The sequence below is a fragment of the Hypanus sabinus genome, chromosome X1 (assembly GCF_030144855.1).
Source record: "Hypanus sabinus isolate sHypSab1 chromosome X1, sHypSab1.hap1, whole genome shotgun sequence".
NCBI classification, from domain to species: Eukaryota; Metazoa; Chordata; class Chondrichthyes; order Myliobatiformes; family Dasyatidae; genus Hypanus; species Hypanus sabinus.
Genome location: NC_082738.1, coordinates 25,612,279 through 25,624,572, shown reverse-complemented (window position 1 = coordinate 25,624,572; position 12,294 = coordinate 25,612,279). Strand labels below are relative to the sequence as shown.

At 40.5% G+C, this 12,294-nt stretch overlaps 1 protein-coding gene across 2 annotated transcripts in view; it reads left to right on the top strand.

Moving 5' to 3' along the window:
• The window catches only part of tfcp2 (transcription factor CP2), a 115,705-nt gene that overhangs the window by 66,136 nt on the left and 37,275 nt on the right, over positions 1-12,294 (top strand). For both annotated transcript variants that reach the window (XM_059956103.1, XM_059956104.1), the window contains 5 exons: positions 1,219-1,329; positions 1,802-1,890; positions 1,979-2,027; positions 6,876-6,941; positions 11,687-11,780. In XM_059956103.1, the coding sequence (XP_059812086.1) occupies positions 1,219-1,329; positions 1,802-1,890; positions 1,979-2,027; positions 6,876-6,941; positions 11,687-11,780 (409 nt within the window). The remainder of the gene's footprint in view (positions 1-1,218; positions 1,330-1,801; positions 1,891-1,978; positions 2,028-6,875; positions 6,942-11,686; positions 11,781-12,294) is intronic.

Genomic DNA, 12,294 nt, shown 5'->3' with positions numbered 1-12,294 from the left:
CATTTCATGGTCCCATAAAGCATCCTACACAGTCTAGAAAGCTCACTAATGCATCTACTTTCTGAAGAGGTTGAAGAGAACTGGGCTAGGCACATGTACACTTGCATCATTCTACAGATGCGCAGTAGCGAGCATCCTAAAATCCTGCATCACTGCAGCAGACAGGAAGACTCTAAACCGCATTGTCAAAATTGCCCAACATATTACTTGCACTAGCCTACCTGACATCAAGGACAGGTATACAGAAAGGGACCGGAAAAGGGCCAGTAAAATCATGAGGGATCCCACAGACCCTGTATATGGACTGTTTGTACCACTCCCATCAGGTTGGAGGCTATGTAGCATCAATGCCAGGACCACCAGACTCAAAACCAGTTACTTTCCCAACACCTCCACACACTAGCCCACCCCTCCACCACCCTACCTACCATTACTTTATCATTTCCTGTCAGAGTCACCTTACGTACAGACACTCCTGTGCCTAGCATCACTTTATGGACATAAGTACAATCAATCTATGTATATAAGCTTATCTTCTATGTTTATATCTATTGTGTTCTTTATCTTATTGTGTTTTTTTTTGCTGCATTGGATCTGGAGTAATCATTAGTTCATTCTCCTTTACACTTGTGTACTGGAAATGACATTAAGCAATCATGAATTGAATGTAGAATATCTTGTAGGCTTGGTGGGTTATCGAAGCAGAACAGAACTGTTTTGGAAGAAGCCCCTTTTATTTTTCACATTTGAAAGGCAAAGTGCAGGCAGAATTCGTAGATCAATGCATTTCTTTTATTTATGTCTTGTTCCTGCCTGTCTGATGCATGCTGGTTTGGCACATACTGGTTCATGGTAATTAAAGGTGCATCTATATCCCTGAAGGAAGTGTTGAGTCCAGATGCTTGCCTGCAGTCCACAGAGGAGAGAATGCACATTGCTCAATCTTCATTGCATTTTCTTTCTACAATTGCGCATGATCTCCTAACTTGATCATTCTTTTTTTTGAAGAATGGGCCATAAAAGAAAAAGGTGGTAATAGAAATAAAGTGCTAATTGTATTATTGGGAAATAAAGCTTTATTGTCAGCTCTTAATCCTGAACTCTTTTTAATTGTCTCAAATAATAGTTTAATATTCATGGTTGTAAGATAGATTGTGGGCACTAACATTTATGTTAGTTTGTGCTCAGTTTTTATTATTGCATCTGATCTGTTTGTAGCCAAAAGGTGCTGATAGAAAACAGAAAACAGACAGGGAAAAGATGGAAAAGCGAACTCCTCAAGAGAAGGAAAAGTATCAGCCTTCCTATGATACAACTATCCTCACAGAGGTAAGATAATTGTCAAACAAACATTTGCCATCTGTGTATTTGTTTTCAGAAATATGTTAGGCATTTCTTTTTGGTTAAGCATGTGTAATGTTTCACTGTGAGTTATTAAACTAGAGTGGTGAGGAAGGGGAGACATAATTAAATGGCTTGTGCATTATGATTTGTTCAGGTTCATTGCTATTTGTTGAGCAAGTTAAAATATTAAAAATAAACTGCAATGAAGTAATTAAGTAACCAGTGTTATTAGGGTAAAGCCTGGTCCATTTGACATTCTGCAATTTTTCCAGCAATTATCCACCATAAACTCTTCTTCACCACCTACCACCCACCCAAAGGGATGGTCTAAGTGTGTAACATTACTTTGCATTTCAATACAGAATTGGCAATGAAATTTTCTGTCACAGCCACAATAGATTTGTTAATATTAAATGAATACAATATGATTTGTGTTTAATTGGCTTTCCCTGTTTAGTGTTCTCCCTGGCCGGATATTTCCTATGTTAACAACACAGCATCTCCTGGATTTACAAGTTCACATGGCAATTTTACAATAGGTGAAGGGTATGTTTCACTATTGCTATATTCTTAGCACCACGATTTCCACCATGTCAAAGTTGGTTTTTAATAGAAATGATTATTCTAATTTCAGGAATGGATCCCCTCATCATCAGCCTGATCCAGTTCCTGCCACCACAGATGTAAGTGGCTTTTTCAGGATTCAGTGTATGCTTCAACAATGATCACAATAAATTTAGGAGTATCGTGCAACATTCAGTGTTCCAGGCCAGGTTTTTCATTGTTATCCCCGTTGTTTCAGTTTTAGATGATCAACCATTCTACTCTGTAAATCTTGGAGGAAACTTGTGTCAAAATGCATCCAGCTCTACCTCTCACTTTGGATTCCAGAACTGGGTACTCGATGTTTAACTGCAGCCCACCAAAAAGATATTTCTGGTTGCTGCCCTCCTGCCATGTTTGGCTGCTTGGCAGCTTTTATTCCCCTCCCCCTTTTCTTTTTGCTTTTACCCTTTCATCCTCCTTGCACATCTGAAATAATGAATGAATGGTTTGTGTAGATGCCTTTTTAAAGGTGTATTATATTAGAATTGAGCATTAATGAATATTATTGAAGTTGAATTTCTTGCCTCATGAACATTCCACTTGAAAATTTGTGTCTGATTTACGGGCTGTTAATACCCTTGTCCATTTAGCAGTTTGTCATCTTGGGTATTGGAAGGTCTGCTTGTCTCTGGCTGGGCAACATTTCCCTGGCTTTCAAAAATGCACCAGTGGAATAAAGGCTTTGACGGCAGCATTGGGGAAGAAGATTTTACTGTATATATTTCTTAATTTGGAGTTTGGCTTCATGTTTTAAAAATAAGATTAATTGAATAAGTGTGGGTGAAGAAAATACTTACGGAATACAGTAAAAAGCTTAAGAGTTTAAATGTAAAAATGCAGTTGAAAGGAGGCATGCTTGTAAAGCAGAATATTTAATGTTCAAGTTTGTGCACCTGATTCTTGATAACCAGTTCTGAATCCAAGTTGTACAAATGTAAATGGAGAGTCGATTATTGTCTCAGGATGCATAAACTGGCAGACTGCTTGTTGCAGACAATTGAACAAGATCTTCAGATGAAGTCGAGCTCATTTGCGTACTTTCGTACATGGGTCTAATGTAGGCAAAAAGTTATTTAAAAAACAATTACCCAAACTTTATGTGGTCAAGGAATAATTTTGTAAGCCAAAATTAATTGAATGCACTGTTCTTTGTCTGTAGTGTGGGTGAATGCAAAAACCGAACCTTTTAATCATAGTTGAGCAAAGGAATATTAGGTAGATTAGTTTGGCAAATTGTAAGAAAGATTAATATTTTTATTTAGGGTTTTTAAAATATAATATTGAACCAGTATACAGTACTAAAAGAAAACTGGATTAAATTCTTGAGTTGAGCTCTGGTGCAAATGTTTCATTGGCACTAATTCTTTGAAACTTTGTTATTGGAATTGTATTTGTTATTGGAAATAATCAAAATCTAATTTGATTAATATCTTAATTTGATCTATTTAAAAATAACCATGACCATCCCATTTTACTGATTTGCCTCCCAGTTGCATCAAAGAAGTTATTGTTGATCAGTCTTGATTTCAGTATGCCAATCAGCACAAATTGATTGAGGAACTGAGATAGGAAGGAAATGGACAGTTGAAGTATTGGGTCAAGTTCCTTTTCAGAACTGGAAAGAGAAAAAAAAAATTCCTACTTCTCTCGCCCCCCCCCACCCCTTTATACTGGTTAAATACCCTCTTTCTTTCCAGGCCTGGAAAAATGGTCTCAGCACATCTGTTAGGGAATATTCTGGAGATATTATGCAAATATAGCACATTTTAATTCAAACAAGAGCCAGTCTTCAGTTCTATATATAAATTGCAAACAGCAATCAGGTTGGAGTTAAGAGAACAGCTTTGCAACCATCCCAAACTCTCCTGTATATCGCTCACAGGAACTGAGGGATTTGTCAGATTATTCGGACAATTTTCTGTCAGGGCATGGAAGGTGAACTGTTGCCTGTGAAGCTGAAATAGTTACCTTGTCACTGCCCCCTGCCCTCAGAGTAACTACAGATAGCCATGTCTGATAGTTTCAGTTATCAGAAATTGAATGGGCAAAGATAGGATGAGATGGGTCAGCAGGGAAGGAGGCAACAAGAAAAGTGTCATGAATGACAAAGCTGTATTTTAAAGAAATCAAGAAGAAGAAGATGTGATCATATGCCTGGAATTGGGAATGATAGTGTAGAAGAATATCCACACAGAGACATGGTAGTTTAGTAATTGGAGAAGGGATTTAAAGTGAAGGACATTTTAGCTGTCCTACTTAATTAGATCCTCAACATTTAGCTTTCCTGAGACAAATATCTTTCAGGAAATATTACGGAGTTGTGGAATAATGTGAATACAGCAGATAATAATTCAAACAAAAACCAGTCTTCAGTTCTAAATGTAAATTGCAAGCAGTAATCAGTTTGAAGTTAAGAGAATAGCTTTGCAAACTACACTGTCTAGAGAGCACAGGCTGCTGACCCATAGCAGGGGGCTGGCTGTTTAAGAAATATGGTTTGTGAAGTGACCATGAGATGTTCTCATATGCATCAGCCAGTCATAAGACAATGAGATTATGTTAATTGAATATGGACTAAGTTATTTTGCACCATTGTGACCAAGTCCAAAGAAGCTGGCAGACCAGAATGATGATGTCACTTTGCACATTAAGCATGAGTAACAGATGAATCAATAGTTTCCAGAGGAATGCCTGCTTGCTGTGTTGAGTAAAGTCCTTTATATCACCAGCTACAGTGTCTCTCCAGTAACTTAGATCACAGTCACAACAGTATTGACTTTCCATTACCCTTCATGGATGTTGCCTAACCCTCAGAGCTCCTCAAGCATCTGTAGTCTTGTGTCTTCATTATGCCGAGTAGTGGTTTGTACTGAAGTATGTTCATGCCTCTTAGAATGCAACTGAGTTCAGTTGGTCTTCTATGCTGGCGGTATTTCTTTGGTTTTGGAAGGTGGGGGATTTACAGGAGGCTTAGCCAGTTAAACAAACCTTCAGCCTAAGTTGGAACCCTGCTGTTGAAAGGGTATATTGGAACAACTTATATTAATAATGTGTACAAAATGCAAGCTGTTACATAACAAATAATCTGTAAATTTGGGAGGGTTGGGGTGGGGGCCTGCTTTTGTCCCCATTCCATGCTTTCCAGTGGATCAGAGCTTATCCTGCAATATATTGCCCCAGAACAACCTTGGAAATCAAGTTAAATCAACATGTTGCACTTCTGTGGATAATCCAACTATCAGTTATATTAATGGGACCAGAGATACCCCAGAAAATCCATGCTGTAATTGGTTGAAGCATTGGGAAGCAGAGAATTGCTCTCTGCTTGTAAAATGTGTAGAGTTATCACATTAAAAAGTCGAATTGTATCTGTGTATACATTTAGGTATCTATGAACTTGGCTTTAGTTCATTGGACATTTTAAAAAAGGATGTAGCACTTTGTAGAAAGATTCAATTATTGGCAGTTCCTCAGTTGCTTGGTTTGGAAACTTTAAACATGATAGTTACTAATTTTTAAGATCCTCATTTGACCAAAGAAAACTATCTGGTCTGCTTAATCACACTATTATGCAATGCCAGTAGGCTTTGAATGCAGAAGTAGAATATAATTTGTATTTTAGGAAATCTACTCTAATCCTATACTTCCAGTTCTCTATTATGGTGGAGGAATCCAATTTTACGCTTCAACTTTTCATCTTACAATCAACTAAGTTCTCTTAATTTATTCCTAAGTCAGTGGGTTGAGTTATGCTTTTCTGTAGAATCTTGCATTCTAGCTCAATAGTGTATTCTTGGGGTTGTACAACATTGTATTTTTTCATCTGTTAAGCTACGCCACTTGTCTGCCAGTCCAAGTAAAAGTCTCTAGTTCAATTGAAAGCATGAAGTTATCCTAGCTTTATATTCATTTCTTGTTTGAGTCAAGTGCAAAATGGCTGTAGTATTTGCCTATAGATCAGAAGCGCATTGAGATACAATTTGTCTATAAATGCAAATCTCCAAGTAAAAATCCTGATATTTTGAAGCAATGATGAATGCCATACTTAAGTTCATTTGAAAGAATGCTGGTACTTTCGTGCATTTTATTTTTCTGCAGTTATCAGGGTTGCTTTGTGGTGGCAATCTTGTACCTGAATCTGTTAGGTGTAGATTGAAGTCCCATTCTAAACTTTGGAGCACATGATATGGACTGATATTTTAAGTGCAGCACTGTTTTTCAGCTCGAAATTTAAAGTGCAATCCTAGAACTAGATATAAATGATTTATACAGCCTGAAGTGAAGTAAGGTGCACTGGTGTCCTGGCTAACACCATCAAAACAATCTGAAGATTTATTGCACTTGCTGCGTGTGGAAGCTTGCTGAGCGCAAATTTGCTGCTGCATTTGCCTATCTAACTACACTTCTAAAGCTATTTATTAGCTGTGAAAAGCTATCAAATGTCCAAAGGACATGCACGGTATTATATCAATTGCAAATTCTTTTCTTTCTTTCCATCTGTTCCTAGCCTGATAAGAATACAGTCCCAATCCAGTGGCACTAACTCCTGCATTGTTTCCTTTTGAATACCAGAAAAAATTTCATTTGAACCAATAATTATTGTTATCTTGTCTATAGTTATTGTTGTCAATCTGGTTATTCACCCATTTGTGTACCAGCATTAATTTCTTACGTCAGGGACAGTTGAATTCTAAATTTTTGATGAACTTTATCATAATAGATATTAGGTTCTTTCTAAAAATTCACTTTTGACTTTGTGCTTCTGTACAATTACATTTAATAAGTTTATTGGACTTCCACTAGATCTGATGAATGATTTTTCCCCAAAGTGTACAAATGGAAACCATGCGAGTATGTGTACATACAGTGAAAGTATATTTCTTTCAGATTTTTCCAGAACTTCACAAGTAACTTTTTCTCATCAGACATTAGGATCCTTTCGAAAGTGGGTTTGTCGAGAACTGTCAGTGTCTCCCGTCTCTGAAAATCAGGTAGGCTTTCATTGTCTGATGTTGCCATTATTATCTTGTCCTGAAAAATGTTTTGTTAAAAGTCTGCAAGTACTACTATAAACAGTAAAAAAGAAATTCCTCCTCCTCCTCTCTTCCTCTGTTCCCCACTCTGGCCTTTTACCTCTCCTCACCTCCCTATCACTTCCCCTAGGGTTGCCTCTTCCTTCCCTTTCCATCTCTATCACTGCTATCTAGATATGCCACTATCTCATCTTTAATAATGGACTCTAGCATCTTCCCCACTACTGATGTTAGGCTGATAGGATGATAGTTCTCTGTTTTCTCCCTCCCTCCTTTCTTAAAAAGTGGGATAACATTAGCCATTATCCAATCCTCAGGAACTGATCCTGAATCTAAGGAACATTGGAAAATGATTACCAGTGCATCCGCAATTTCCAGAGCCACCTCCTTTAGTACCCTAGGATGCAGACCATCTGGACCTGGGGATTTGTCAGCCTTCGGTCCCATCAGTCTTCTCATCACCGTTTCCTTCCGAATGTCAATCTGTTTCATTTCCTCTGTTACCCTATGTCCTTGGCCCATCCATACATCTGGGAGATTGCTTGTGTCTTCCTTAGTGAAAATAGATCTGAAGTACTCATTAAATTCTTCTGCCATTTCTCTGTTTCCCATAACAATTTCACCCAATTCATTCTTAAAGGGCCCAACATTGTTCTTAACTATCTTCTTTCTCTTCACATACCTAAGAAAGCTTTTGCTATCCTCCTTTATATTCCTGGCTAGTTTGCGTTCGTACCTCATTTTTTTCTCCCCGTATTGCCTTTTTAGTTAAGTTCTGTTGTTCCTTAAAAATTTCCCAATCATCTGTCCTCCCACTCACCTTAGCTCTGTCATACTTCCTTTTTTTTAATGCTATGCAATCTCTGACTTCCTTTGTCAACCACTGTGGCCCCTTTCCCCCTTTGAATCCTTCCTTCTCTGGGGGATGAACTGATTTTGCACCTTGTGCATTATTCCCAAGAATACCTGCCATTGTTGTTCCACTGTCTTTTCTGCTAGGATATCCGTCCAGCTCCTCCCTCATGGCTCCATAGTCTCCTTTGTTCAACTGCAACGCTGACACCTCCGATCTGCCCTTATCCTTCTCAAATTGCAGATAAAAACTTATATTATGGTCACTACCTCCTCATGGCTCCTTTACTTCAAGATCGCTTATCAAATCCTGTTCATTACACAACACTAAATCCAGAATAGCCTTATCCCTGGTCGGCTCTCGTACAAGCTGTTCCAAGAATGCATCCCTTAGGCACTCTACAATCTCCCTATCCTGGGGTCCAGCACCAACCTGATTCTCCCAGTTCACCTGCATGTTGAAATCCCCCATAACTACTGCGACATTACCTTTGCCACATGCCAATGTTAACTCCCTATTCAACTTGCATCCAATATCCATGCTACTGTTTGGTGGCCTGTAGACAACACCCATTAGGGTCTTTTTGCCCTTACTGTTCCTCAGTTCTATCCACACAGACTCTACTTCTCCTGATCCTATGTCCCCCCTTGCAAAGGACTGAATCTCATTCCTCGCCAACAGGGCCACCCCACCCCCTCTGCCCACGTTTCTGTCCCTACGATAGCACGTATACCCTTGTACATTCATTTCCCAGGTCTGATCTCCCTGCAGCCATGTCTCCGTTATCCCAACAACATCATAGTTACCCATTCACACCTGAGCTTCAAGCTCAACCGCCTTATTTCTGACACTTCGTGCATTCAGATATAGAATTTTTCGCCCATTTCTCCTCTCTCTGTTTAAATCGCTGCCTATTGTGCTTAACCCAGCTCCCCGAACTCCCATCGGGCTATATGCCCCTGGAATTTTTTTGTCCTTCCTAAATTTGCTTATTCTTTCTGCACATTCTGCACATGTTCCGTAAGACCATCCCTCTGTACATGTGTCCTCCTTATCACTTGTTCCTCCTCACCTTTCTCTACTACACACTGAATATTCCGGAACTGTGTAGTTCCCACCTGTCCTTTATTCTTCATCTCGCTATCCTCTCTCGCATTCTGGATCCCTGCCCCCTGCAAATTTAGTTTAAACCCTCCCAAGAAGCACTAGCAAATTTTCCTGCAAGAATGGTAGTACCGCTCCAGTTCAGGTGTAAACCGTCTCGTCGGAATAGATCCCACCTTCCCTGGAACAAAGCCCAATTATCTAAAAACCTGAAGCCTTCCCTCCTGCACCATCCTCTCAGCCATGTATTAATCTGTATAATCCTTCTGTTCCTTGCTTCACTCGCACGTGGCACAGGTAGCAATCCTGAGATTGTTACCCTGGAGGTCCTGCCCTTCAGCTTTGCACCTAACTCCCTGAACTCACTACGCAGGACCCCCTCACTCATCCTACCCATGTCGTTGGTCCCTACGTGGACCACAACATCTGGTTTCTTGCCCTCCCTCTCGCGAATAACCTGCACCCGATCTGAGATGTCCCGGACCCCCGGCACCAGGGAGGCAACATACCATCCGAGACTCCCGATCTTCCCCACAAAATCTCCTATCTGCCCCCCTGACTATAGAATCCCCTATCATTACCGCTCTCTTCTCTTCCCTCCTCCCCTTCCTAGTCGAGGGTCCAACCTCAGTGCCAGAGACAGGACCACTGCAACTTGCTCCTGGTAGGTCATCCCCACCAACAGTATCCAAAACGGTATACTTATTGTTGATGGGAACGGCCACAGGGGTGCTCTGCTCTCTCTGTCTGCTCCCCCTGCCTCTCTTGACTGTCACCCATTTGCCTACCTCCTGTTTTTTCGGTGTGACTACCTCCCGATAACTCTTACCTATCTCTGCCTCTGCCTCCCGAATGATCCGTAGTTCATCCAGCTCCTGTTCCAATTCCCTAACTCGGTCTGATAGGAGCTGCAGCTGGATGCACCTTTTGCCGGTGTGGTCATCAGGGACAACTGTGTTGACCCTGACCTCCCACATACTGCATACGGAGCACACAACTGCTCTAACTGTCTCCCCCATTACCTAATCCCAGATTAGTCAGAGTAAATGAAAAAAGTACCTACTGACCTTACCTTTTTTACTTCAGCAAGCACATACTCAGGCTCACTGATTTCCTCTCACCGAAGTCCTCTTGCGCCGAAGCCCGCTGAGCCAAAGCCCAGCATTCTGCTCCCACGCGCTCCACTGCCCGCTCCTAAAAGTGGGCCTCTTCTTAAACCCCGCGCTCGCCGCTGACGTCTCCCGCGCCTGTGCAGTTTTACCATCCTCCTCAGGTAGGTCCGACGGTCTCGGCCTACCTACAACGGCTGATCCTCCGATCTTCTGATCTCCCGTCGTCTGTCGACCTCGAGCACTTCTTGCTCCCGCTCCACTGCCCGCACTGACAATAGGTGCAGGAGTAGGCCATTCGACCCTTCGAGCCAGCACCGCCATTCAATGTGATCATGGCTAATCATCCACAATCAGTACCCCATTCCTGCCTTCTCCCCATATCCCTTGACTCTGCTATCTTTAAGAGCTCTATCTAACTCTTTCTTGAAAGCATCCAGAGAATTGGCCTCCACTGCCTTCTGAGGCAGAGCATTCTATAGATCCACAATTCTCTAGGTGAAAAAGTTTTTCCTCAACTCCATTCTAAAAGGCCTACCCCTTATTATTAAACTGTGGCCTCTCGTTCTGGTCCTCTGGCCACTATTACATCTGGGAGACTGTCTGTGTCTTCCCTAGTGAAGACAGATCCAAAGTATCTGTTCAACCCGTCTGCCATTTCCTTGTTCTCCATAATAAATTCACTCATTTCTGCCTTCAAGGGCCCAACTTTGGTCTTAACTAATTTTTTCCTCTTCACATACCTAAAGAAGCTTTTACTATCCTCCTTTATATTCTTGGCTAATTTACCTTCGTACCTCATCTTTTCTCCCCGTATTGCCTTTTTAGTTATCTTCTGTTGCTCTTTAAAAGTTTCCCAATCCTCTGGCTTCCTGCTCATCTTTGCTATTTTATACTTCTTCTCTTTTATTTTTATATTGTCCTTGACTTCCCATGTCAGCCACGGTTGCCCCCTACTCCCCTTAGAATCTTTCTTCCTCTTTGGAATGAACTGATCCTGCACCTTCTGTATTATTCCCAGAAATACCTGTCATTGTTGTTCCACTGTCATCCCTGCTAGGTGTCCTTCCAGTCAACTTTGGCTAGTTCCTCCCTTATGGCTCCATAGACCCCTTTGTTCAACTGTAATACTGACACTTCCGATTTTCCCTTCTCCCTCTCAAATTTTAGATTAAAACTTATCATATTATGGTCACTACCTCCTAATGGCTCATTTACTTCGAGTTCCCTTATCAAATCCAGTTCATCACTATTTTATCATTTCCTGTCAGTCACTTTATGTACAGACTCTGTAGTACCTAGCATCACTTTATAAACATAAAATGAATCTATACGTATAAGCTATCTTAATTTATTGTGTTTTTTAGTTATGTTTTCTTTATCTTAATTGTGGTTTTTATGTGCTGCATTGGATCTGGAGTAACAATTATTTTTTTCCCCTTTACACTTGTGTACAAGAAATGACGTTAAACAATCTTGAATCTAACTGAGTGACTCCTCTTGTGGCTGAGTGTGCGTATCCATTAATATGTGGGACTGAGCAACAGTAATGACATCTTATGTCCTCTTGGTTCAGTGTATCTGTACATTTCAGGGCAATATGTCCAAGAATTGACTTGCTACTTTTGTTTTTGCAGAATCTGTTGGCAACAGCCACGCCACAGGATGCTCAGCAGTGGTTGCACAGAAATCGATTTTCTCCATACTGCAGGCTCTTCGCAAACTTCTCTGGTACCTTTTGCTTATTAACTATTTTGGATGGAAATTTGTCAAAGTTACCTGGATGCTGGAATGGATTGGAACTCAATTATTTTCTATCTCTAGGACCTACTGTAGGTTTGAATTCAATGGGACCAGATGGATTAAGTATCGATATCCTGTTGTACTTCATGGTATTTCACTATGTTGATATCTTCTGTTAAATTCCCTGTGGGATCATGTCCACAATGCATATCTGCTCATTTGTAAAACCTCAGTGAGATTTCAGCAGGATGGAAAATGTACTTTTCACTTTAATGGGCGTTCTTTGCTGAGATGAAGGCAAAGTTTATGTGGGGGAAGCACAATGCTTTATCAGCTCTTGTGTTTTTTCCCTCTTTAAATTGAACAGCCCAAATGAAACATCCTGATGAACATGGTGTCACCTTGTTTGACCTGAGAGGAGAGAAATAAACTAATAGACTTGCAGTAGTTATTAACTTAACATTAAACATTTTAAAACTATAGTTTTGAATAGGAAGGCAAA